The sequence below is a fragment of the Somniosus microcephalus genome, chromosome 2 (genome assembly GCF_052327205.1).
Source record: "Somniosus microcephalus isolate GS21.2 chromosome 2, FLI_Smic_1.0, whole genome shotgun sequence".
NCBI classification, from domain to species: Eukaryota; Metazoa; Chordata; class Chondrichthyes; order Squaliformes; family Somniosidae; genus Somniosus; species Somniosus microcephalus.
Window position 1 is genome coordinate 107376749 of NC_140988.1, and position 27199 is coordinate 107403947.

Consider the following 27199-nt stretch of genomic DNA (forward strand, 5'->3'; position numbering starts at 1 on the left):
CTCCCCCCTCTCCTCTCCCCCCTCCCCCCTCTCCTCTACCCCCTCCTCTCCCCCCTCCTCTCCTCTCCCCCCCTCCCCCCTCCTCTCCCCCCTCCCCCCTCTCCTCTCCCCCCCTCCCCCCCTCTCCTCTCCCCTCCCCCCCCCTCTCCTCTCCCCCCCTCTCCTCTCGCTGCCCCTCTCCTCTCCCTCCCCCTATCTCTCCCTGATTTCCTCTCTGTCCCTCCCTCCCCCTCTCTGTCTGCCTTTTCTCAGAGCCCGGACGCGGTGACCCGAAGCACCCGTGTGCGGATCAGCGCCTCAGGGCTGGCCGGTGCGCGGCCTAGCGCGTGAGGCCCAGCCGGACTCACCTTAGCTCAGGTTGCACTCCGGGCCGCCACCGACGTTCACGTGCCCGCTGTCTCCCGCCCCGCCAGCCTTTAGCAAGATGGCGGCGATGGCTACGCCCGGCTCAGTCCCGCCCCGCTAGCCTTTACCAAGATGGCGACGATCGTGGGGCGGGCCCAGCGGGACGGGCGGTGCCTAGCTCAGGTGTGGCTGGCGAGGAGAGGCCGAGGCTTCGAGGCCTGAGGCCTGCAGGCAGCTCATCCACCGCCGAGGGGGGGAATGCTCGAGTCCCCTTTACAAAAGGATTTTTTTTTCTTTTAAAAACAACTTTTTTTTTGCTGGAAATCTATATTTCAAAATAAACACACAGAAAGTGGGAAAAATAAATCAATAGTTAGGAATCAAGATGGCGGCCACTCACCTCAGCTCAGAAGGATTAGGCCCGCCCACACACGCAATGAAATGCCCCCCGTGACGCACCGATTGGTCAACCATCAGGTTAATCCCCTGTACAATTGGTCAACCATCACGTCACTCAACGCTAATGAGCGGAATGTTGCCGTTTTTTGAAACTTTTTTGTATACTGTCTGAACAATTTTTGTCTGACCAAAAAGTAAATATGCCTATTAGACTCCCCTAATGATGAGCTTTCTTTTGATATAACATGTGTAGGTACGCTCTATAACTTTTGATTGTATAGCCGGACAGACAGACAAACAGACAGAAAGACAGACAGACCAACCGTTTTATATTATAATATACATATATATATATATATATATATAGAAAGAAACATAATAGAAGATAGATTAACATCTCTGAATCTAGACCACTTGGATCTGCCCAAATTAGAATGATTGAAGTCACCCATTAAAATAAACTTTCTGTTCTCACATACCCTTCTTATCTCTTCGTAGAGTGAATGATTTCCCTTCTTATGCTGACCTGGAGGTTTACAGCATACCAATAGTGATAACTTGAATTTTTTTCATCTTAAAGATGTCTACTAAAAATAGCTCATTGACTGTTTTCTACCTCCTGCTGGACCTCCCTAGTGTCTCTGATATATGGTTACGCTACTTTTTTTCTGCCCACTCTATCTTTTCTGAGTACTTTATATGCCTGAATGTTATATTCATTCCCATCTTCTGGCATTGGCCATGTACTTTATATTCCTACTCCATCGTAGTTCCCTGTATCCAGAGCCAGCATCTTATTTCTAATGCTTCTAGCATAAATTTATATACCACTTACTATAGATTTATCTCCTTACTTGCCCCATTGTTTCTGCCTTTTCCTGATCTCTGATTCATGTATGCGTCTCTGAGTTACTGGGGTAGAAATTCATCTTGGGCGGTAGTGCAGAGCGGGTGGTATCACATTGGTGGCAAGTTATACACCCTGTCCAATATTAAGTTCCATTGACCTTAATGGAACTGAATATTAGGTGGGGTGTATAATAGGTGGCCGATACGATACCTGTGTCCATACTCACCTGCTGACTACCTTCTACTGTACATTCAATCTCGTCTGGGATCCTGTTACCTGCCTGACTCCACCCCCCCTCCCCCTCGCCCCCCCCCCCCGCCCCCCCATGGCTGATCTGATCTTGGCCTCAACTCCACTTTCCTGCCTGCGCCCCATAACCCTTGATTCCCCTGTTTTTCAAAAATCTGTCTATCTCCACCTTTAATATACTCAATGACCCAGCCTCCATAGCTCTCTGGGGTAGAGAATTCCAAAGATTCACGACCCTCTGAGAGAAGAAATTCCCCCTCATCTCCATTTTAAATGGGCGACCACTTATTCTGAAACTATGCCCCCTAGTTCTAGATTCCCCCACGAGTGGAAACATCCTCCCTGCATCTACCCTGTCAAGCCCCCTCAGAATCTTATAGGTTTCAATAAGATCGCCTCGCATTCTTCTAAACTCCAATGAGTATAGGCCCAACCTGCGCAACCTTTCCTCATAAGACAACCCCCTCATCTCAGGAATCAACTAGTGAACCTTCTCTGAACTGCCTCCAATGCAATATATCCTTCCTTAAATAAGGAGACCAAACTGTACGTAGTACTCCAGGTGTGGTCTCACCGACACCCTGTACAGATGTAGCAAGACTTCCCAACTTTAATACTCCATCCTCCTTGCAATAAAGGCCAATATTCCATTTGTCTTCCTAATTACTCACTCTACCTGCATGCTAACTTCTTGTGTTTCATGTACGAGGACACCCAGATCCCTCTGTACCGCAGCATTCTGTAGTCTCTCGCCATTTAAATAATATTTTGCTGCTTTATTCTTCCTACCAAAGTGCATAACCTCACATTTTCCCACATTATTCCCTTAATTCCCCTGTTTTTCAAAAATCTGTCTATCTCCACCTTGAATATATTCAATGACCCAGCCAAATTTTTGCCCACTCACTTAGCCTATCTATATCCCTTTGCAGGCTTTTTGTGTACTCCTCACAGCTTGCTTTCCCACCTGTATTGTCAGCATATTTGGCAGCAGTACACTCAGTCCCTTCATCCAAGTCATTAATATAGATTGTAAATAGTTGAGGCCCCAGCACTGATCCTTGTGGCACCCCACTAGTTACAGTTTGCCAACCGGAAAATGACCCATTTATTCTGACTGTTAGTTAGCCAATCCTGTATCCAATCTAATATAATACCCCTAACACCATGAGCTCTTATCTTGTGCAGTAACCTTTTATGCAGCACCTTATTGAATGCCTTCTGGAAATCCAAATACACTACATCTACTGGTTCACCTTTATCCACCCTGCTTGTTACATCCTCAAAGAACTCTAGCAAATTTGTCAAACACGATTTCCTTTTCATAAAACCATGTTGACTCTGCTTGATTGTATTATGATTTTCTAAATGTCCTGCTATTACTTCCTTAATAATGGATTCCAGTATTTTCCCAATGACAGATGTTAAGCTAACTGGCCTATAGTTTCCTGCTTTCTGTCTCCCTCCTTTCTTGAATAGGGGAGTTACATTTGTGGTTTTCCAATCTGCTGGGACCTCTCCAGAATCCAGGGAATTTTGGTAGATTACAACCAACCCATTCACTATCTCTGCAGCCACTTCTTTTAAAACCCTAGGATGCAGGCCATCAGGTCCAGGGGACTTGTCAGCCTTTAGTCCCATTAGTTTGCCTAGTGCTTTTTCTCTAGTGATAGTGATTGTTTTAAGTTCCTCCCTCCCTATAGCCCCTTGATTATCAATTATTATTGGGATGCTTTTAGTGTCGTCTACCATGAAGACCGATACAAAATATCTATTCAAAGTCTCTGCCATTTCCCTGTTTCCCATTATTAATTCCCCAGACTCATCCTCTAAGGGGCCAATGTTTACTTTGGCTACCCTCTTCCTTTTTAAATACCTGTAGAAGCTCTTATTGTCTGTTTATATATTTTTTGCTAGTTAACTCTCATAATCTATCTTCTCCTATTAAAAAATCTATTATTTTTTTAGTCATCCTTTGCTGGTTTCTAAAAATTTCCCAATCTTCTGGCCTACCACTAATCTTTGCAACATTGTATGCCTTTTCCTTCAATTTGATACCATCCTTAACTTCCTTAGCCACGGATGTTTCATCCTTCTCGTAGTCTTTCTCTCTCACTGGAATAAACCCTTACTGAGAGTTATGAAATATCTCCTTAAATGTCTCCCACTGCTTATCTACTGTCTTACCCTTTAATCTATTTTCCCAGTCCACTTTAGCCAATTCTGTCTTCATACCTTTGTAATTGCCTTTATTTAAGCTTAGGACACTATTTTCAGACACAAGTTTCTCACCCTCAAACTGAATTTGAAATTCAATCATGCTATGATAACTCTTCCCAAGAGGATCCTTTACAATGAGATTATTAATTAATCCTGTCTCATTACACATTACCATATCTAAAATAGCCTGCTCCCTGGTTGGTTCCACAATGTATTGTTCTAAGAAACCATCCCGAATACTCTCTATGAACTCGTCCTCAAGGCTACCCTTGCCAATTTGATTTGTCCAATCTATATGAAGATTAAAATTGCCCATGATTATTGCAGTACCTTTCTTACAAGCCACCATTATTTCTTGATTTATACTCTGTCCTACAGTGTAGCTCCTGTTAGGGGGTCTATAGACTACTCCCACCAGTGACTTCTTTTCCATACTATTTCTTATCTCCACCCAAACTGATTCTACATCTTGATCTTCTGAGCCAATAATCCTAGGGCTCCTTACATACTGGGGTAGAAAGAAGTCCTGTACACATTGTAGGAACTCCATTCCCATATCCCCTTTACCTACCTCTTCTGGCCAATTAATTTCAGGGTAGTTATTTTTATTCAATCCTGGGATGTGGGCATCACTGGCAAGGCCAGCATTTATTGCCCATCCCTAATTGCCCTTGAGCAGGGGGTGGTGAGCTGCCTTCTTGAATCTCAGCAATCCACGTGGTGAAGGTACTCCCGCAGTGCTGTTAGGGAGGGAGTTCCAGAATTTTGACCCAGTGACAATGAAGGAACAGCGATATATTTCCAAGTCAGGATAGTGTGTAACTTGGAGGGGAACTTGCAGGTGATGGTGTTCCCATGTGCCTGCTACCCTTGTCCTTCTAAGTGGTAGAGTTTGTGGGTTTGGGAGGTGGTGTCAAAGAAACCTTGGCGAGTTGCTGCAGTGCATCTTGTAGATGGTACACACTGCAGCCACAGTACGTCAGTGGTGGAGGAAGTGAATGTTTAAGGTGGTGGATGGGGTGCCAATCAAGCGGGCTGTTTTATCTTGGATGGTATTGCGCTTCTTGAGTGTTGTTGGAGCTGCACTCATCTTGGCAAGTGGAGAATATTCCATCACACTCCTGACTTTATTTTTATTCATTCATGGGGTGTGGGCATTGCTGGCAAGGCCAGCATTTATTGCCCATTGCTAATTGCCCTTGAGAAGGTGGTGGTGAGCTGCCTTCTTGAACTGCTGCAGTCCTTGTGGTGAAGGTACTCCCACAGTGCTGTTAGGGAGGAAGTTCCAGGATTTTGACCCAGCGATGATGAAGGAGCGGCAATACACTTTCAAGTCAGGATGGTGTGTGACTTGGAGGGGAACTTGGAGGGGGTGGATGTTCCTATGCACCTGCTGCCCTTGTCCTTCTAGGTGGAAGAGGTCGCGGGTTTGGGAGGTGCTGCCGAAGAAGCCTTGGCGAGTTGCTGCAGTGCCTTTTGTAGATGGTACACACTGCAGCCACAGTACGTTGGTGGTGGAGGGAGTCAGGAGGTGAGACACTCGTCGCAGAATACCCAGCCTCTGACCTGCTCTTGTTGCCACAGTATTTATGTGGCTGGTCCAGTTAAGTTTCTGGTCAATGGTGACCCCCCAGGATGTTGATGTTGGGGGATTCGACAATGGTAATGCTATTGAATGTCAAGGGGCGGTGGTTAGATGCTCGCTTGTTGGAGATAGTCATTGCCTGGCACTTGTGTGGTGCGAAAGTTACTTGCCACTTATCTGCCCAAGCCTGAATGTCATCTAGGTTATGCTGCATGTGCATTATCTGAGGAGTTGCGAATGAAACTGAACACTGTGCAATCATTAGTGAACATCCCCATTTCTGAACTTATGATGGAGGGAATGTCATTGATGAAGCAGCTGAAGATGGTTGGGCCTAGGACACTGCTCCGAGGAACTCATGCAGCAATGCCCTGGAGCTGAGATGATTGGCTTCCAACAACCATAACCATCTTCCTTTGTGATATGACTCCAGCCAGTGGGGAGTTTTCCTCCCGATTCCCATTGACTTCAATTTTACTAGGGCTCCTTGATGCCACTCTCGGTCAAATACTGCCTTGATGTCAAAGGCAGTCATTTTCACCTCACCTCTGGAATTCAGCTCTTTTGTCCATGTTTGGACCATAGCTGTAATGAGGTCTGGAGCCTAGTGGTCCTGGCAGAACCCAAACTGAGCATCAGTGAGCAGGTTATTGGTAAGTGCCGCTCGATAGCACTGTCGACAACACCTTCCATAACTTTGCTAATGATTGAGAGTAGACTGATGGGGCGGTAATTGGCTGGATTGGATTTGTCCTGCTTTTTGTGGACAGGACATACCTGGAAAATTTTCCATATTGTCGGGTAGATGCCAGTGTTGTAGCTGCACTGGAACATCTTTGCTAGAGGTGCGGCTAGTTCTGGAGCACAAGTCTTCAGCACGACATCCGGGATATTGCCGGGGCCCATAGCCTTTGCTATAGCCAATGCGTTCAGCCATTTCTTGATATCACGTGGAGTGAATCGAATTGGCTGTAGGCTGACATCTGTGATGGTGGACCTCAGGAGGAGGCCGAGATGGATTATCTACTTGACACTTTAGGCTGAAGATCGTTGCAAATGCTTCAGCCTTGTCTTTTGCACTCGCGTGCTGGGCTCTGCCATCATTGAGGATGGTGATGTTCATGGAGCCTCCTCCTTCCATCAGTTGTTTACTGGTCCACCACCAATCATGACTGGATGTTGCAGGACTGCAGAGCTTTGATCTGATCCAATGATTGTGGGATTGCTTAGTTCTGTCAATAACATGCTGGTGGAATAATAATCATGGGGATTTCAACTATGTTTTTTACTAATTTCCCTAATTTTTTGCATATTTCTTCCTCCACCTCCCTTCCACTACTACATGGTCTGTAGACTACCCCTATTAGTGTGATTGATCCTTTATTATCTTTTATCTCTATTTTAGATTCTATTTTTGTCTTACTGATGGCTGCATTACTTTTTTCTACTGCCATTATGTTATCTCTAATAAGTACAGCTACTCAACCTCCCCTTTTTCCTTCTCTATCTTTTCTAAACATGTTATACCCTGCAATGTTTAATTCTCAGTCCTGATTTTTCAGCCCTGATTTTTCTATCAGCCATGGGAGCACTCTCACCTCTGAGTCAGAAAGTTGTGTGTTCAAGTCCCACTCTAGATACTTAAGCACAAAAATCTAGGCTGAAACTCCAGTGCAGTGCTGAGGGAGTGCTGCACTGTCGGAGGTGCCGTCCTTTAGATGAGACGTTAAACCAAGGCCCCGTCTGCTTCCTCAGGTGGACGTAAAAGATCCCATGGCACTATTTTGAAGAAGAGCAAGGGAGTTATCCCTGGTGTCATGGCCAATATTTATCCCTCAATCAACATCATATAAACGGATTATCTGACCACTATCACATTGCTGTTTGTGGGACCTTGCTGTGTGCAAATTGGCTGCCGCTTTTCCTATATTACAACAGTTACTACACTTCAAAAATACTTCATTGGCTGTAAAGTGCTTTGGGAGATCCTGTGGTTGTGAAAAGCACTACATAAATGCAAGTCTTTCTTTCTTTCTATCCCTCAAACAACATCACAAAAACAGATTATCTGGTCATTGTTGTGTATGTACCTTTAAGGGAATAACTGGTCTTAGACTGCAGTACCGGCAGTGACCACCCCTGTATAAAAGGCCCTAGCAGGCTTCTGTAGTTTCAGTTTCAAACTGCCTCTTGTTCAGTAAAGTACCTGTTAAACTGTTCTCCCGAAGTCCGTGTATTATTGAGGCGCGGACTTTACAGTGGCGACGAGTAAGTTCGAACTCACCTGCAGTGTGGCATCATCTCACGGGGATCTCGCCTGAAAGGAAGGTCCTGGAAGGTCGTAGTCTGACCAACGGGCGTCGACCGAGGGCAACCGCCCAAAGAATCCATCGGTGTTTGGAGAATTGCGGGAGAGACTGTGGTTCCAGCGAATCGTGCTGGTAGCAGGTAGCGCGCTGACCCTTCCAGACTGCGGCGGGCTCAAGCTCGATCGAGCGGCTCTACAAATCGGGCCACACAGCGTTGCCAGGAAAAGAAAACGAGAGAGGGTGGAGCGCACAGGGCGCGGTCGGTGCTCGAGAACAGGACAGCGGAGAGAAACTAAACGGGGGGGAAGGAAAGCGAGACGCGCCGAAGCTGCAGGTCGCCGCCATTACCCCGTAGAACGCTAGGAGCAGCGTGGCAGTAAGGGGAAGAAGCAAAAGCGCAGGAGGCGCCATTTTATCCCGTTGGGGAAGAAGAAAAAGCGCGGGAGGTGCCATTTTATTCCACTGGGGAAGAAGCAAAAGCGCAGGAGGCGCCATTTTAAATCGCCCAAGATGCCGAAAAGTGGCAGTATCACTGCTTTCGACAACGAGGTAGAAGACTGGATCACGTATGTGGAAAGAATTGAAGTGTACTGCAAGGCAAATGAGGTGGCTGATGGAAAGAGGGCGTCGGTATTATTAAATCTGATGGGTGCGAGTACGTACGGCCTATTGCGGAATTTAATTACCCCAGCTAAACCAATGGAGAAAAGTTTTGAGGAGATTGTTCATATCTTACAGGAACACCTAAACCCTACACCACTGCTGATAGCAGAAAGATTCAAGTTCCATAAAAGAAACCAGCACAAAGATGAGAGCAATGCTGACTATCTTACGGAACTACGCAAGTTATCGAAGCACTGCCAGTTCAGAGCAGGACTGGCAGACACCTTACGGGATAAGTTTGTCTGCGATATCCAGAGTGAAGGAACCCAGAAACGACTACTTTCAAAAAAGGACCTGACGCTAGAACAGGCTTTCAGCGTGGCAGTATCCTACGAAGCAGCAGCACGGGGAGCTGCGGAAATACAACAGAAACCACAAGAATACAGCGCTAACGAAATGGCGTATGGAGCCGAAAAGTGCTATCGCTGCGGCAGAACAACCCATGAGCAGAAGGACTGCTGGTTTAAAGACAAAATATGCAGGCAATGCGGGAAAATGGGACATATAGCAAGAGTCTGCAGGTTGGGAAAGAAGACCAACATGACAAGAACTACTAAGGAACAGTACAGGAAAGTAAAGAAACTGACAGATAGTAGTTCAGAAGATCAGGAGAGTGATAAGGACTCCGGGAGCAGGCGACTAAGTTGTTTAAAGTTACACAACGTGATCGCAAAAGAAGATCACTGAACCATTTGGGTCACCCTCATGATAGCAGGGTCCCCAGTGAAGATGGAATTGGACACAGGATCAGCCCTAACTGTCATGAATCGACGAGACTATGAGCGGCTATTTTCACACATACCCTTAAAGGACACGTCCATTGTATTGAAGACATACACGGGGCAAAAGGTCTACCCCAGAGGAAAAATAAGGGTGCCAGTTGAATATAATGGAAAGGAAACACAGAAACTATACATGTATATACTACGAGATGGAGGACCACCATTATTGGGACGTGAATGGATCCGAAGACTACAATTGGATTGGCATTCCATTCTGGCACTAACTGTGACTAACAAAAAAGATGATGACGTCGCACCGGGACGTCTGTCACAAATTCTATCTGACGCGGAAGAGGTGTTCCAACAAGGACTTGGGACTCTAAAAGGAGTAAAGGCAACCATAAAGATTGAGGATAATGCAACCCCAAAATTTTTCAAGGCCAGACCGGTGCCATACGCGATACGCCCAGCTGTGGAAGCTGAACTGGAGAGTCCGGAGCGTTCGGGGGTGCTGTCTAAGGTGGACTGGAGCGAGTGGGCCACACCCATTGTTCCTGTAATGAAGAAAGCATTGAGCAGCACGCCTGGGGAGCCAAGGAAGGTTCGCATCTGTGGGAACTTCAAGGTGACTGTGAACCCAGTCCTGCACACAGTACAGTATCCGCTTCTGCGGATAGAAGATATTTTCGCCTCACTATCTGAAGGGAAACGTTTTACAAAGATTGACCTGGCTCAAGCGTATCTACAAATGGAGGTGGAAGAAGCATCTAGGAAATACCTCACGATAAACACTCACAAAGGCCTTTACCAGTACAATCGACTGGTATTTGGGGTAGCATCGGCCCTGGCTATGTGGCAGAGGGCAATGGAACAAGTCCTGCAAGGGATCCTGGGGACCCAGTGTTATTTGGACGGCATCCTGGTTACGGGCGAAAATGACAATGAACACCTTGCCAACCTGGAACAGGTGCTCACGAGATTGCAGGAATATGGGCTACGAGCCAACCGTCCCAAATGCGAGTTCTTCAGGAGACAAATCTCGTATTGTGGCCACATGATTGATGAGGAAGGGTTGCATAAGTCGCCGGACAAGATTGAGGCTGTAGTCAAGGCTCCAGCACCGGAAAATGTGTCGCAACTGAGGTCGTTCCTCGGGTTCGTGAACTACTACCATAAGTTCTTGCCGAATTTATCTACAATTCTGCACCCACTGAACGCCCTCCTTCAAACTGGTGTAACATGGAAATGGAGTGATGAGTGTAAGCGTGCCTTTCAGGAATGTAAATGCCAAATCACTTCAAAAGAAGTATTGGCCCACTACAACCCAACACTACCAATTCGGTTGGCATGTGATGCATTACCTTACAGCATTGGAGCGGTGCTGTCACACAAATTCCGTGACGGTTCAGAGAGGCCAATAGCCTTTGCATCGCATCGCTAACCTCAGCCGAGCGTAACTACGCCCAGATTGACAGGGAGGCCCTCAGCCTGGTGTGGGGGGTGAAGAAGTTCAATCACTATCTGCACGGGCAGAAATTCACCCTACTGACTGATCATCAACCCCTGGTCTCGATTTTTAACCCAAAGAAGGGCATTCCGGTGATGACGGCGCAACGGCTGCAAAGATGGTCACTTTTTCTAGGGGCACATCAGTATGACATAGAGTACAAAGGTACGAAACAACATGGAAACGCTGATGGGCTGTCGCGCCTACCGTTGCCTACGGCGGAAGAAGCACCTGCAGTGGACCCTGTGGAGATATTCCATGCGACCATAGTCGAATGTTTGTCTGTTACAAACGCAAGTATTGAGAAGGAAACCCGAAATGACCCAACACTCTCCCGGGTCTATGATTTGACGGTGAAGGGATGGCCAGCATATGGCGACTCACTGTTGCCAGCATTCTCGCCAAGGAGGGAACAGCTGTCAGTGTGCCAGGGAACCTTGATGTGTGGATCCCGAGTGGTAATTCCACCCAAGTTGAGAGATAGGGTACTCAATGAGCTTCACGAGGGTCATCTGGGAGGGGTAAAAATGAAGAGCCTAGCCAGGGCGTTTGTGTGGTGGCCGGGAATCGATAAAGAAATCGAGGATATGACCAAGAGATGCACAGGATGCCAGAAGGTCCAAAATGCTCCACCACAGGCCCCACTACATCCATGGGAGTGGCCCTCATCTCCATGGCAACGGGTACACATTGATTTCGCTGGTCCATTTATGGACTCAATGTTTCTAATTGCTGTGGACGCCCATTCGAAATGGCCAGAGGTCATTAAAATGTCCTCCACCACCACGGAGAAAATGATTGCAGTCCTAAGAACCATCTTCGCCAGGAATGGGTTGCCAGAACAGGTCTGTTCCGACAATGGCCCACAGTTTGTGTCTGAGGATTTCCGGAGGTTCCTGAAGAATAATGGGGTGAAACATTACACATCTGCCCCATATCATCCAGCCACAAATGGATTGGCTGAGAGGTTTGTTCAGACCTTTAAAAAGGCCATAAAGGCAATGTATAATGATGACATACCACTGCAACACAAGGTGGATAACTTCCTGTTTGCTTACCGGAATGCAACACATGCAGTAAACAACCAAACTCCAGCCGTACTGTTTTTTAACCAGAGACTAAGATGTCGCTTGGATTTGCTCAATCCAAACATAAGACGAGATGTTGAGGATAAGCAGTTCCAGCACATAAATGAGAAGCCAACCAGGAGCTTCAAGATAGGGCAACCAGTCTTGGCCCGCGACTACCGAACAGAAAAATGGCAGCCAGGCACTATATGCACACAGCAGGGACCACTAATGTACACAGTGGACGTTGGAGAGAGCATTGTGAGACGCCATGCTGACCAGATTCTAGAGTCACAGGAACAAGCCAAACCTGTACCACAAGCATGTGCACCTGGTAATAAGCCCGAAGTACAGATTGCGTCTACCTCAGAAGCAGGGGTATTGGAAGCTGACGAACCAACCAATAACAATGAGCCAGAATTGACTCCACCGCCAGAACAGGATACTCGAGAAAGGCGCTATCCAGTCCGGATCAGGAAGCCTCCTCAAAGACTGAACTTATAAATGACTATTTCAGTTGATGTATATATTACTGAGAAAATTGTAATTGTAATTAGTTATTATTTAGTTGTTAAATGAATGTTATGTACTGTTTATCTAAAAGGGGAGGAATTGTTGTGTATGTACCTTTAAGGGAATAACTGGTCTTAGACTGCAGTACCGGCAGTGACCACCCCTGTATAAAAGGCCCTAGCAGGCTTCTGTAGTTTCAGTTTCAAGCTGCCTCTTGTTCAGTAAAGTACCTGTTAAACTGTTCTCCCGAAATCCGTGTATTATTGAGGCGCGGACTTTACAGTCATTATCACATTGCTGTTTGTGGGACCTTGCTGTGTGCAAATTGGCTGCCGCGTTTCCTACATTACAACAGTTACTACACTTCAAAAGTGATTCATTGGCTGTCTTTGCAGCCATATCTCAGTAATCCCTAATATATGTGGTTCTTCGCAACATATTATTGCCTCCAGTTTCCCTGTTTTATTATGGACATCGTGTGCATTGCTGTACAGATAGTTTAACTCATTTTTAATAGCAGTTCCTCTCACTTTAATTTAACCTTTTTTTTACACTCCTGTTCTATAACTCTATTTATTCCCTGGTCATTTATGTCCTCCCCTAATTTAGTCTGTCCTATGCTCTCCTTTTCTGTTTAATTTATCATAGAATCATAGAAAAATCTCTTCCTATCTCGACTCTATTTTTTCTCCCCTTGTCCAGTCTCTTCCCACCTACATTCGCGACTCTTCCAACGCCCTCCGTCACTTTAACAGTTTCCAGTTTCCTGGCCCCAACCGTCTCCATTTCACCATGGACGTCCAATCCCTCTACACCTCCATCCCACACCAGGACGGCCTTCGGGCACTCTGTTTCTTCCTTGAACAGAGGCCCAACCAGTCTCCATCCACCACCACCCTCCTCCGCCTGGCTGAACTTGTTCTCACATTGAACAACTTCTCCTTTGACTCCACTCACTTGCTCCAAATTAAAGGTGTTGCTATGGGAACCCACATGGGCCCTAGCTATGCCTGCCTGTTCATGGGACATGTGAAACATTCTTTGTTCCAGTCCTACTCAGGTCCCCTCCCTCACCTCTTTTTCTGGTACATCGATGACTGTACTGGTGCCGTTTCCTGCTCTCGCCCTAAACTGGATAAGTTCATTCACTTTACTTCCAATTTCCACCCTGCCCTCACCTTCACACGGTCCATCTCCGACTCTTCCCTTCCCTTCCTTGACTTCTCCGTCTCCATTTCTGCCGATCGGCTTTTAACAAACATCCACTACAAGCCCACCGACTCCCACAGCTACCTGGACTACACTTCCTCCCACCCCGCTTCCTGTAAGGACCCTATTCCTTTCTCCCAGTTTCTCCGTCTCCGCCGCGTCTGTTCTGATGATGCCACCTTCCATACTAGTGCTTCTGACATGTCTTCCTTTTTCCTCAACCGAGGATTCCCCTCTACCGTGGTTGACACGGCCCTTGACCATGTCCGTTCTATTTCCCGCACTTCTGCTTTCACCCCTGCCCCTCCCTCCCAGAACCACGATAGGGTTCCTCTTGTCCTCACCTTTCACCCCACCAGCCTCCACATTCAACGGATCATCCTCCGCCATTTCCGCCACCTCCAACGTGATCCCACCACCAAACACATCTTCCCCTCACCTCCCCTTTCAGCATTCCGAAGGGACCGCTCCCTCCGTGACACCCTGGTCCACTCCTCAATCACCCCCAACAGCCCTGCTCCTTCACCTGGCACCTTCCCGTGCAAGCGCAGGAGATGCAACACATGCCCTTTTACCTCCTCCCTTCCCACTGTCCAGGGCCCCAAACACCCCTTCCAGGTGAAACAGCGATTTACTTGTACTTCCTGCAATTTAATATACTGTATTCGCTGCTCACGATGCGGTCTCCTCTACACTGGGGAGACCAAACGCAGATTGGGCGACCGCTTTGCGGAACACCTCCGTTCAGTCCGTACAGGTGACCCTGAGCTTCCGGTCGCCTGTCACTTTAATTCACCACTTCACTCCCGCTCTGATCTCTCTGTCCTCGGGCTATTGCATTGTTCCAATGAAGCTCAACGTAAGCTCGAGGAACAGCACCTCATCTTTCGATTGGGCACTTTGCAGCCTGCCGGACTCAACATTGAGTTCAACAATTTCAGATAATTATCCCTGCCCCCATTTTTCATGCAGTATGATTTTTGCCATTCCCATTTGCAACATTTTATCTTTCCTGCCTCTTACAAAAGTACAGGATATTCTTTCTATTTCTTCCTCCCCTCCTAACCCCCCCACCCCCCCCGTCTCTGCACCTGCTTAATATCTGTTACATCTCCAGCTATTTCCATTTCTGATGAAGGGTCCCAGACCTGAAACGTTAACTCTGTTTCTCTCTCCACGGATGCTCCCTGGCCTGCTGAGTATTTCCAGCATTTTCTGTTGTTATTTCAGGCCATTAGAACCATTGGCCACGATTTTGCTAACTGAGGCGGGTCCAGGGCTACAGGGGTCCATGTCGCGGTCCCAGCCCGCTGCCGACTGCAGCCCACACTCTCCAAGTGATTTCACGTTAATAGGTCTTGTTAAGCCCGCCCTGCAAGGTTCCCGGCCAATTAATAGGAAGCGGGTCTGATGACGTCATTTGATGACGCGTCATCAGCCGGTTTCCTTAAAGGGGCCATGTCCAAATTGATTGACAGTTCTGCTGACAGTGTTCTACAGCATTGAGTTGCTGCAAACACAGACAAGCACTGCACAAAGGTGCACGGCTGCACCCAGGCTCTCCCATGACTCCCTCCATATGCTTATGGAAGGAGTCAAAGTACGCAGACCTCCCCAGGACACCAATGCAGCCTGGTTGCACATTGCACAGGAGGGCACAAGCAGGGATGTCATCAGGAGGACCAGGCTGCAGTGGCCCAAACCTTTCAATTGTCTCAGTAGATCACGAAACGTTACTGCAAAGCCACATTCAACCTCATCCTGCTGTACCACTCATCACATCCCCCTTCACTCTGCCTTCCCTACCCCACTCCTGCACATCTTTACTCACACCAACTTATCTTGCACCTCCACCCATCCCTCTCTATCTACATTATCACTTCCCCATCTTAGTAGCCACCCCTCACACTCACCCTCATCCTAGTGCAATCATACCAACTAGCAACACACAAGGGTAGGCACTTGGGTGGTTTAGCCAATGTTCATGTCAATTTTCTGTTAATGTGCTGTCAAACATTGAAATCTATATTTTCAACACTTTACCTTATTGGACAGATCTGTGCGCACCTTGAGAAGTGTCTTAGTGAGTTCCAGTGAATGTTGAGACATAACTGCCACCCCCACCCCCCCACACCAATTGTGATGAGTGTGAAAGGAATGGCTTGGACATTGTAGGGATGCTTTATGGTGCTGGTGTCAACCTGGCGCATCATGTGGCAGCCAGGGTGTACAGTGTCAAGTGAAGTAAATCTGGCCATGGTGATGCCATCGCTGGCCTCCCAGGCAGCAATGTTGTCAGGTGCTGATGCCCTGTGTCCTGTGTAGCATCAGGTGATTGCGGAGAAGGTTGGTATTGTTGTTGGTGATGTTGGTGTTGGGGCTGATCGTGGAGGGATTCAGAGGACCAAGATGAGATTTTTTCAAGGGCACCGATGTTGCTGGAATAGATAGCAGCTGAAGTTGAGATGACAGAAGCGATCTGTCAATGGTGAGAAAGCTTGCTTCAAGGAAGTGACAGTGGGTAGAGAGTTTACTCCAAACACTTCTAAACTGCATAAAGCTCAAAAATGTTTTCCAAGTCCTGAAGGCTCAAGCTTCTGACATTGGAAAGTGAATAGCTGTGAAATGGTAGCTTTCATACCACTTTTGCAGCTGCCATCTATTCACAGCAATGGGGAGACATAGAGAACCCGACCTACTTACCTGACATGATCTCCAAACGACATGAACCTCGTGAAAAAAGTGGTAAAATAGAAATAGGCTGGCAAAATAGTAGTTAACAAGCATTTAACAAGCATTTAATTATCTTAAATGCCTCCTCCGCCGCTTGGTGTGGTGGGGGTCTGGAACTCCTGAAAGGGTGGTAGAGGCAGAAACGCTCATCGCATTTAAAAAGTACTTGAATAGAAGTTATGCTGCAGCTATACAAAACCCTGGTTAGACCACAACTGGAGTATTGTGAGCAGTTCTGGGCTCCACACCTTAGGAAGTATATAGTGGCCTTGGAGAGAGTGCAGTGTAGGTTTACCAGAATGATATCTGGATGATATCTAATCCTCCTCCACACTGATCCTGAACACGGGAGCTCCCCAGGGTTGTGTGCTCAGCCCCCTTCTGTACTCCCTGTTTACTCACGACTGCGTGGTCACGCACAACTTCAACTCCATCATCAAGTTTGCTGATGACACTACCGTTGTAGGCCTGATCACAGATGGCGACGAGACAGGCTACAGGGAGGAGGTAAGAGCCCTAGGAGAATGGTGCAAGTACAACAACCTCTCCCTCAACATCAGCAAAACAAAGGAGATGATCGTGGATTACAGGAAGCGGCAGGGGGAGGGGCACACCCCAATCTACATCGAAGGGGCTGAGGTGGAGAGGGTCAGCAGCTTCAAATTCCTGGGTGTATTCATTACGGAGGACTTAACGTGGTCTCATCACATCGACGTTGTAACCAAGAAGGCATGCCAACGCCTGTTCTTTCTCAGGAGACTGAAGAAATTTGGAATGGCCCCCCAGATTCTCACCAACTTCTACCGGTGCACCATCGAGAGTATCCTGTCCGGCTGCATCACTACCTGGTATGGCAACTGCACCGCCACAGACCGCAAGGCTCTACAGATGGTAGTGAAAGCTGCACAACACACTATAGAAATTAAACTACCTGCTGTGCAGGATATCTACCCCGAGAGGTGCCGGGGGAAGGCCCTGAGAATCATTAAAGACGCGAGTCACCCCAGCCACAACCTCTTCGCCCTGCTCCCGTCCGGTAAGAGATACCGAAGCATACGGTCTCATACCAACAGGTTTCGAAACAGCTTCTACCCCCAGGCCGTAAGACTCATGAACGATTAATTTATTATTATTTATTACTGTTGTTTTATTTATTATTACTGTCTTTCTATTAGTATTTTTATTATTGTTATGCCATATTTATTCCAATGTTGGGAGGACGCGTAAAAATCAACATTTCATTGTGCAGTACACACGTCTGTTGCAGATATGACAAATAAAATTGAATTGAATTGACTTCAAGGGCACTCTGGGTAAAAGAAGTTCTCCTCAGCTCACCTCTAATCCTGCTACCAACTACTTTAAATCTAAGCCCCCTGGTTATTGACTTCTCTGCTCGGGGAAATAGGTCCTTCCTCTCCACTCTATCTAGGCCCCTCGTAATTTTATACACCTCAATCAAGTCTCCCCTCAGCCTCCTCTGTTCCAAAGCAAACAAACCCAGCCTATCCAATCTTTCCTCATAGCTAAAATTCTCCAGTCCTGACAACATCCTTGTAAATCTCCTCTGTACCCTCTTTAGTGCAATCGCATCTTTCCTGTAATGTGGTGACCAGAACTGTACACAGTACTCTAGCTGTGGCCTAACTAATGTTTTATACAGTTCAAGCACAACCTCCCTGCTCTTATATTCTGTGCCTCGGCTAATAAAGGAAAGTATCTCGTATGCCTTCTTAACCACCTTATCTACCTGTCTTGCTACCTTCAGGGATCTGTGGACCTGCACTCCAAGGTCCCTCTGTTGCTCCACACTTCTCAGTATCCTACCATTTATTGGCCCAAAATTTGCAGTCGGGGGCTTCCCGCGGGCGGTTGCCTCCGACCTGTAAAAAATCTACGAATTTATCTGGTAGTCCGGGAGGCACAGAGATTCACGCTCCTGGCGTCTCTGGGTACCTGTGGGTAGAGGTCCACATATTCCAGGGGCACAGGCAGTTCGCAAGCACCCCTGGGATCTCGTGGGCCGACCCAACCGATAAAAGAAACGAATCCCCATTCATACTTATGGGAGTTCCGTACAAACGGAATCCCCATAAGTATGAATGGGAATCACATGAAATATATATTTTTTAAATTACATATTTAACATTAATTAAAATGCCATTTAAATATTTTTTGAATTTTTTCAGTATGTTTTAATAGAGCTAAAAATAAATTTACCTTATTGGACAGGGTTTTTAAAGTATAAATGAGCGATAAAATTTTATTTTTCTATTTTTTCAAACCCTTACGCTGGTAAAAGCAGGACTTACGCCTGCTTTTACCAGGCATAATAATTTCATGGGCATTCAGTGGGCGGAAGTTGGGCAAATGGTGCAACTCTCCACCCGCGGAGGCCCTTTTCTGGGGGATGAGGATGATCTTTCAAGAGAATTCTTGACAGATTGCAAGTTCCGGGTTTTCACGCATGCGCTTCACATGCCTAAACCTGGAACTTGTACGGTCCCTACAGGCGCATATACACCTCGTACGCACCCGTGGGGGTCGCAAATTATGGCCCATTGTGTATTCTCTTGCCTTGTTAGCCCTCCCCCAATGCATTACTTCACAGTTCTCCGGATTAAATTCCGTTTGCCTCTTTTCTGCCCACCTGACCAATCCATTGATATCTTCCTGCAAGCTACAGCTTTCTTCATCACTATCAACCACATGGCCAATTTTTGTATCAGCTGAAAACTTCTTAATCATGCCCCCTACATTGAAGTCTAAATCATTGGTGTATACCACAAAAAGCAAGTGACCTAGCACTGAGCCCTGTGGAACCCCAATGGAAACAGCTTTCCAGTCACAAAAACATCCGTCGACCATTACCCTTTGCTTCTAGCCACTGAGCCAATTTTGGATCCAACTTGCCTCTTTCCCTTGGAGCCCATGAGTTTTTACTTTTCTGACCAGTCTGCCATGTGGGACCTTGTCAAAATCCTTGCTAAAATCCATGTAGACTACATCAAACGCACTACCCTCATCAACCCTCCTTGTTACCATATTGTATTTAGGCTTGTTTCATTTCTTGTAGATCCCTCCCCAGTCTTACTAGTTTAAAGCCTTTGCCACCTCCCTATTTACCCTTTCTGCTAGGACACTGGTCCCATTCCAGTTCAGGTGGAGCTCGTCCCACGGTACAGCAGTAGACAACAGAGGAGCACAGGTACAGTGAGGTACATGCCTCCACCAGATCATTGAGTTCCCCATAGGCATGGTGAAGCTGGGTTCCTCCTGTGCTGCACTTGCTGCAACAAGGTTTTTAGGCCTCCTCAAACCATGGTGCCCTGCTACTGTCACAACTGCTCCCAGAGGTTTTCTAAGGTTGTTAGAAGGATATCAGCAATCAAATTTCCAAAACATAATCACCGTTTAAGTTGCTGCAGGCCTTTAAGATCCGAAATCCTACCCCACAAAGGATGAGGAACTAATCACACCAGGCGCTTGCCCATGGCATGTCATTTTTTTTCCTATATTCATTCAGGGGATGTGGGCGTCACTGGCAAGGCCAGCATTTATTGCCCATCCCTAATTGCCCTTAAGAAGGTGATGGTGAGCCACCTTCTTGAATACAACTGAGTGGCTTGCTAGGCAATTTCAGAGGGCAGTTAAGAGTCAACCCACATTGCTGTGGGTCTGGAGTCACATATAGGCCAGACCAGGTAAGGACGACAGATTTCCTTCCCTAAAGGACATTAGTTGACCTTGGAAGTAGTCAGATTCAGCAATGTAAAAGTCGAACATGTGCTAACCACACAACACCCAACTTACACTGGAACACTGGCCAGGACAAAAAATTGGCCTCAACATGTTTCAGCAGAGAAAGTAGGCAAATTCATTACTTATTCAACTCATCTCTCCAAACCATTAGTATTCTCTCATAACATGACATATCTCAAATGCTTTGACAAACACATCAACACATTGATGTTTGGTATTATCATGTAAACATGCTGATTTTACCTCTTTCAAGTATTTACAATAGCTCATACTATTACCAACTTTGGAGTCTTGCATTAATGCAGTTTCTTTTTAGTGGGATCTAAATGTATAAATTAGCCAAAAATAAATCAACTGCTTATGTATATGTTTGGAAATTTCAGTCCAACATATCCATCTGTTTCTGAATTGGCATTACAGTCATTGTACGAGTGTATTTATTTATTGGCTGCTATTGTAAATCCCTGGAGTAATGAACTTAATAACTTTAAATGGGAATGGTTGTCATTATGATTAATACACTTCTTGTGTTTTTCTTTTTATAAAGGAACGACCACAATCACAGATTATAATGCAGGTAAACGTAGTTAGCAATTTTTTCCAGTGAAGGTGTGAAGTTCCTTTAGTTTTCTTCTGAAACAATTTTCAACTGTATCTTCAATTTATGTAATTACAGTTCATATAGGGTCAGAGAGTTGTCCCCAGGACTCTGACAATGATCCTCTCAGCCAAACACATTGCCTGGTGTAGTATTCGGTGACATAAACCAGAAAGGTCGCAGGATAGACTGCTGTTTTATGCTAAGTTAGTTTATCTCGGATGGCCTGACAATGCCTATGGGTCTATACTCTCTGGAGTTTAGAAGAATGAGAGGTGATCTCATTAAAACATACAAGATTCTGAAGGGGATTGACAGGGTAGATGCTGAGAGGTTGTTTCCCCTGGCTGGAGTGTCTAGAACTAGGGGGCATAGTCTCAGGATAAGGGGCCGGCCATTTAAGACTGAGATGAGGAGGAATTTCTTCACTCAGAGGGTTGTGAATCTTTGGAATTCTCTGCCCCAGGGGGCTGTGAATGCTGAGTGTTTGAGTTTATTCAAGGCTGAGATAGATAGATTTTTGGACTCTAGGGGAATCAAGGGATATGGAGATCGGGCAGGAAAGTGAAGTTGAGGCTGATGATCAGCCATGATCTTATTGAATGGCGGAGCAGGCTCGAGGGGCCGTATGGCCTACTCCTGCTCTTATTTCTTATGTTCTAACTACAATCAATTTCAGCGCACCTAAGCAAGGGAGGGAGAAATCAGTTAGTGTTCCTGCTCTTGATCACTCTTTAGTGATCCTTGCTGCATAAAGTGGACGTGTCTTGATGTTTGGTGAGGGTAAGATTGAGCTCCCCATGGTAGAATAGCTCACTCACTAGACTTACAGATGAAGAATGGCGACTTTTGGGAGGTAGTAGAGAATGATTGGCACCTGTCCCATGCACCACAACATGAGTAACTGCTGTTAGCAGAGGAGGGGAGAATTTGAGAGGCAGGCAATTAAGGGATAAACAAAAGACTTCAGCTTCTTCACTGGCATGTACTATAAACTATCTGAGAAACCCATAGAGGTGCCTGCTATTTGGTTTCTGAATCAATAAAAGACAACTGTAATCATGTAAATTGAAAATAAAGGTGAAAATTGTTTCAGAAGTGCTGCTGAAGGCCTCAAGTGGTTTTACTTTGCAGTTAAACACAGATCCTGTTTGCATTGATTGCCTGAGTCTCTGTAGCTCTGCTGGGCTTCATTATATGTTAGAGACCAGGAGAACAAATGTGCGGCCTTATCCCAGTGGCAGAACCAAATACCCTAAGTTCTGTGGGTCTACAATACCACCGGTTCATGTACCCTGCGGTTGTTTACTCCATAGACTGCAATGGTTTTGTTCCCTTCCCGCAGAGGCAGAGGGCCACTGACAGTACAGGCAAACAGCTGCCACCAGCTCTCAGCCCACCTGTCCAGGCCAGCAACATGTTGTTGACATCACTTGCCTGTGCGGACCTTCCTCTATGTACGGGTAAGGTGTGCAACCAGAAAAAGAAAGGAACGAATTTGACTTTCCAGTAACTGCATAGAAATTAATCTTGTGCGTAGATAGTTCATTTTCAGTTACCAAATTTGCCCCACAGATTAATCAGGGTGCAATTCAGCACAATGGGAATTAAATGAAAATCAGGAGCGATGTAAAATGGGTTGCCCATTCGCTATCGCCCGTTTAACACAAGTACACAAAATCAAAATTACCCCCACTGTTCGGAGGGCCTATGACCAATTTACATCTCCCAGTACTGGAAAACAATGATTTGTGTAGACTGGCTTGAATTTGGTGTATTACAGGGCTAATAGACAGAATGTGCACTTAACATTACCTTTAGAAAGAATCCTGCTCAAGTCATCACTTGCTAAAATATCCTGTGGGATTTCAAACGTTACGAGAGACACACGTAATAGCACCTTAAAGAGATCTAAAAGGCTTGTGGGAGGTGTTGAAGCTTTACAGGTAAGTTTAGAATTCTCCTTTCATTACCTTGAACTGTCTTTTGTTTCTTGAAGACATTGGGGTAGATTTTGACTTTGAGCGATAGTGTAAAATGAGTGATAGTGAGTCGGCAGCCCGCTTTACATCTCTCCCCATTTTTTATTTCCATTGCCCTCCAGGCAACCGTCACCAGTGGGAAAGTGTTGCTGAAGAGGTCAATGCCAGGAGCTTAGCTCCCAGGACATGACTACAATGCTGAATGTTCACTGACCTCATCAGAGTTATCAAGGTAAAAATACTGCCCTCTTACTCTCTGCTCACATCTCCACCACCTCCAGCCTCACCACTCACAATAATCCCCGCCCAGCTTCCCTTCACTCTCCTACAATCACTGCCCCACACCTCCCTTCTCCTCATACTCACACATTCACTACTATTGCAACCCTCACTTCTCACTTCCCCACATCTCACATCTTACACACTGCGTGTCAATTATTTGATTATGACAGGCACATTCTCTAAACACCTCACAAGACTGTCACGAACACGCTCCCTTCTTTATTGCAGGAGAAGATCACGCACAACTTCTTCCAGGAGACTGCCACTGGAGGAGGCTAGTTCTGCCTGCACATCCTCTCCCCCTTAGAAGAAAATGTGCTGGCCATCAGGCGCAGGGAGATTGTCATGGCCATGATGAGTGACAACGCTGGAGGAGATGGTGCGCAAGGTTTCTTCACACCCTTTCCTCTTTTTCCCTTCTTACTTGTATCTCACCCTAAACACACTGCATGGCAAACTGGAACTGCTTTCACCAGCCCGTTCTCCCTCTGCTCTGTCTTAAAACTGAAAGCTAACCCTTGTCCCTCTCTTTCATTTCAGGTGCTGAAAATGTCGAGGCCCCTGGGCCACTTCAGGAAGAGGAGGTCGGCCTTCCTGAAGAAGCACCTTCACTCAATCAAGCCTTAGCAAGCCCCAGCTCAGAAACTGATACCACACATACTTTTGGGGCTTGGCTTGGTTTTCATGTAGTGAATCACTTGGCACAAGTGTGAAGAAACTCGGGCAAGGGGATAGGACACCACAGGTTCCAGCACGTTGGAGGGCGAGATCCTGTACTTGCTCTGCAGCAGAAAACTCAGATGCTGACTTTGAGGGCTCAGGCTACCAAAGAAGGTTGATGGGCATACACCAGGAAATGCTAGGTGCATTGGACAGTCTGCCAGTGAACTTGCACACAATGGGCTGGATTTTATCAATGGAGGCAAGTAGGAGGCAGGACTCCCACTTTTGGGGTTGTAGTCCCGCCTCCATCGAGTTGTGGCCAACCCACTCGATTTTCACTTGATTGACCTTGTTGAGCCCGCCCAGCAGGCTCAGCAGGCCAATTAAGGGCCACCTGGCAACAGGTGACATCACAGATTGACATTTCATCTGTCAAGAGCTTTTGACAGATGAAATATCAGCATTTGACAGCTCTTTGAAGCTGTCAAACACTGACAATCTGTACTCTAAGTTAATTCCTTCCTCTCAGGCTGATTTAGAGATCTCTCCAGAACAGAAAGCAGAGGCTGCAGATTTTGACAGCTCACGGCCATTCTGCCTTCTGTGCCAGTGGGCTGAGGGACTCCCGAGACCTGAAGGAAGGAAGCCTGCATTAGTAAGTAAAGGTAAGTAAAACTTATTTAAACACTTTACACACACCAAACACACTTAGCTCTGCACTCATGCACCCATCACTCACCTGAACACCGGACATCTCGAACCCTCCAAGTCCTTCAGCCCGACGGTCCGCCTCACTAACTTGGCGTGGTTTGGAGCCATCGGGAAGCCCACACTTCAGGGATAAAAATAGGGATTAGGCTAAAAACTGCCTGTTAACTGCCTGTTAACAGGCAGTTAATTGGCACTAATCCCCTTCCCGCCTCGGGGAGGCGGCTCCCAACACAGGTTGGGTACCCGCCTCCTGGGAAACGGGCATGGAGGCGGGTTGGGGGTGGGTGGGTTCGTGCCCCCCGATTTCATGATTTTAACACCCCACACACCTCCATTCCTGCCTCCACAGCCCTGGGAAATTCTAGCCCAATGTGTCAGAGCATGGAGGAGTCCAGCTCCAATGTGTGTCAAGGCAGCGGATGGAGACCATTCTGTCCAACATGGACTGAGTGGTAGGTTGCATGAACACAACAATGTTGTCCACCGTGATGGAGCATCTGCTGAAAGCTTTCATAATTGCTATGATTGCTGCCATGGAAGCTCAGTCGGCTGCCATCTTGGCTCTGGGGGCCAGTGTTGACAGGGGCTTTCTGAGTGTTATGTCACTCCTGCACTCTGTTTTTATGCAGAGCTGTATGAATGCTGCAGCCTTGACTCCATGGGAGAAGCACCAGTTTTCCTCCCCAGGATGACAGCATGCCTGCTCCCCAACCACCTGCTTCACCAGTTCCCTTGTTAGTTTCACACAGTCAGACTGCCCCGGCCCACATCAAGATGCTGCAATCTGCAGCCAGACCCTCAAAGCCCAGAGCTGCTCGAGGTCGCCCACCATGGTCATCTGAATTATCCTCAATGGAAGCTCAGCAGCCTCCCCCTCCAAAGCTGTAACCATTGGGAAGACACTTTGTAGGAGCACTAGGAGAAGTAAACAAGCACAGAAGACAGGCACTAAGCGCTTACATAAGTGTGATTCTTAATTCTTTCTTTTAACTATTAGATACAGATGGATTTGAGTTGTTGGATAAATTTGTTTTTTGTTCTGGATTTGGTGTTTTATATTGGTAATGAAGTGAAGACAAGACCCATAAGGCTGGACTGAAGGAAGGCAATCGGTGGTGGTAGTAAGGATGGTGGTGATAAGGATTTTGGGGGGCTGTTAGTGCATTGGGTTGGGAGGGGTGGTTCAGGTGAAGCGCTCTTAGTTGAGCTGTTCTCTGAGAGCTAAGGCAGTGGTCAATGCGATGCTACTTCAAACCAATGAGCTTTTTAAATACTTCCGCCGTGTGTCCTGAACGCCTATAGAGGAGCCCGATCCAAAATGGTGGGTGGTGTACTTTTGCACAGGAGGGGCTGTTGTGTCTCCTTGTGTTCTTATCTATATCTATAAAAGAGCTCTTCTGTCTGTCTTTCTGTCTGTCTGTCTGTCCGTTCTCTATACGTTCGAAAGTTATAGAGCATACCTACACGCGCGTCACGTCAAAAGAAAGCTTATGATTACGGACCAGTCATAGGCATATTTACGTTTCAGCCGGACAAAAATTGCACCCGCGGTATCCAAAAAACGTTCAACATTCCGCTCATTAGCATCTCATTAGCGATAGAGTGACCTCGAGGTCGACCAATCGTACGCCGGGTTCCTGGCGCGTGTGGGCGGGCCCTCCTACAGTTGAGTGACAGGACGATTGACCAATCCTACGCTTCGGTGACCTGACGGTCGACCAATCGGTGCGTGTGTGGGCGGGCCTTATCGTTCTGAACCGAGGTGAGTCGCCGCCATCTTGATTCCAAACTTTTCCTTTCTTTTTCCTGCTTTCTGCGTCTTTAAAAAAAAAGTTGCTTTTAAAACATATATTGTTTTTTAAAAAAGTTAATTACTTTCTAAATCTTTTATCTAATCTCATTAATATTCCTACCTTTCCCCCGTTTTTCCAGGTAGGCCTCGAAGCCTCGGCCTCTCCTCCGCACCCACGCCCGAGCTAGGCACCTCCCGGCCCCAGTCAACAAGCGGCCCCCGATCGCCGCCATCTTTGTGAAGGCTGGAGGGGCAGGCCTCAGCCGAGCGTCGCTACCCGCTGCCATCTTAGTAAAGGCGGGTGGGGCAGGAGTCAGCGCACGCAACTTGAGTCCGGCCGGGCCTCACGCGGTAGGTTGCGCGGCGGCGTCTCGCTCTCTGCTCTTGAAGCTGGCTCGGGCGGGGGGCGGGGTCTCTCTCTCTGCTCTTGAAGCCGGCTCGGGCGGGGGGCGGGGCTCGGGAGATCGGGCCTCCGGAGATCGGGGGGCAAGCCTCGGGAGATCGGGGGGGGGCGGGGGCTCGGCAGATCTGGGGGGGGGGGAGTGGGGCTCGGCAGATCGGGGGGGGCGGAGCGGGGCTCGGCAGATCGGGGGGGGGCGGGGCTCGGCAGATCGGGGGGGGCGGGGCTCGGCAGATCGGGGGGGGAGCCTCGGCAGATCGGGGGGGGGAGCCTCGGGAGATCGCGGGGGGGGGGAGGCTCGGGAGATCGGGGGGGGGAGGCTCGGGAGATCGGGGGGGGGAGCCTCGGGAGATCGGGGGGGCGGGGCTCGGGAGATCGGGGGGGGCGGGGCTCGGGAGATCGGGGGGGGCGGGGCTCGGGAGATCGGGGGGGCGGGGCTCGGGAGATCGGGGGGGGAGCCTCGGGAGATCGGGGGGGGAGCCTCGGGAGATCGGGGGGGGGAAGCCTCGGGAGACCGGGGGGGGGGGGGGCGCCTCGGGAGATCGGGGGGAGCCTCGGGAGATCGGGGGGGGCGGGGCGCGGGAGATCGGGGGGGCGGGGCGCGGGAGATCGGGGGGGGGTGGGGGCGGGGCTCGGGG

General features: G+C 47.6%; 1 protein-coding gene across 2 annotated transcripts in view; it reads left to right on the forward strand.

Moving 5' to 3' along the window:
- Positions 1-27199, forward strand: part of cfi (complement factor I) — a 120132-nt gene that overhangs the window by 44884 nt on the left and 48049 nt on the right. For both annotated transcript variants that reach the window (XM_085961597.1, XM_085961607.1), the window contains 2 exons: positions 20681-20710; positions 22553-22677. In XM_085961597.1, the coding sequence (XP_085817723.1) occupies positions 20681-20710; positions 22553-22677 (155 nt within the window). The remainder of the gene's footprint in view (positions 1-20680; positions 20711-22552; positions 22678-27199) is intronic.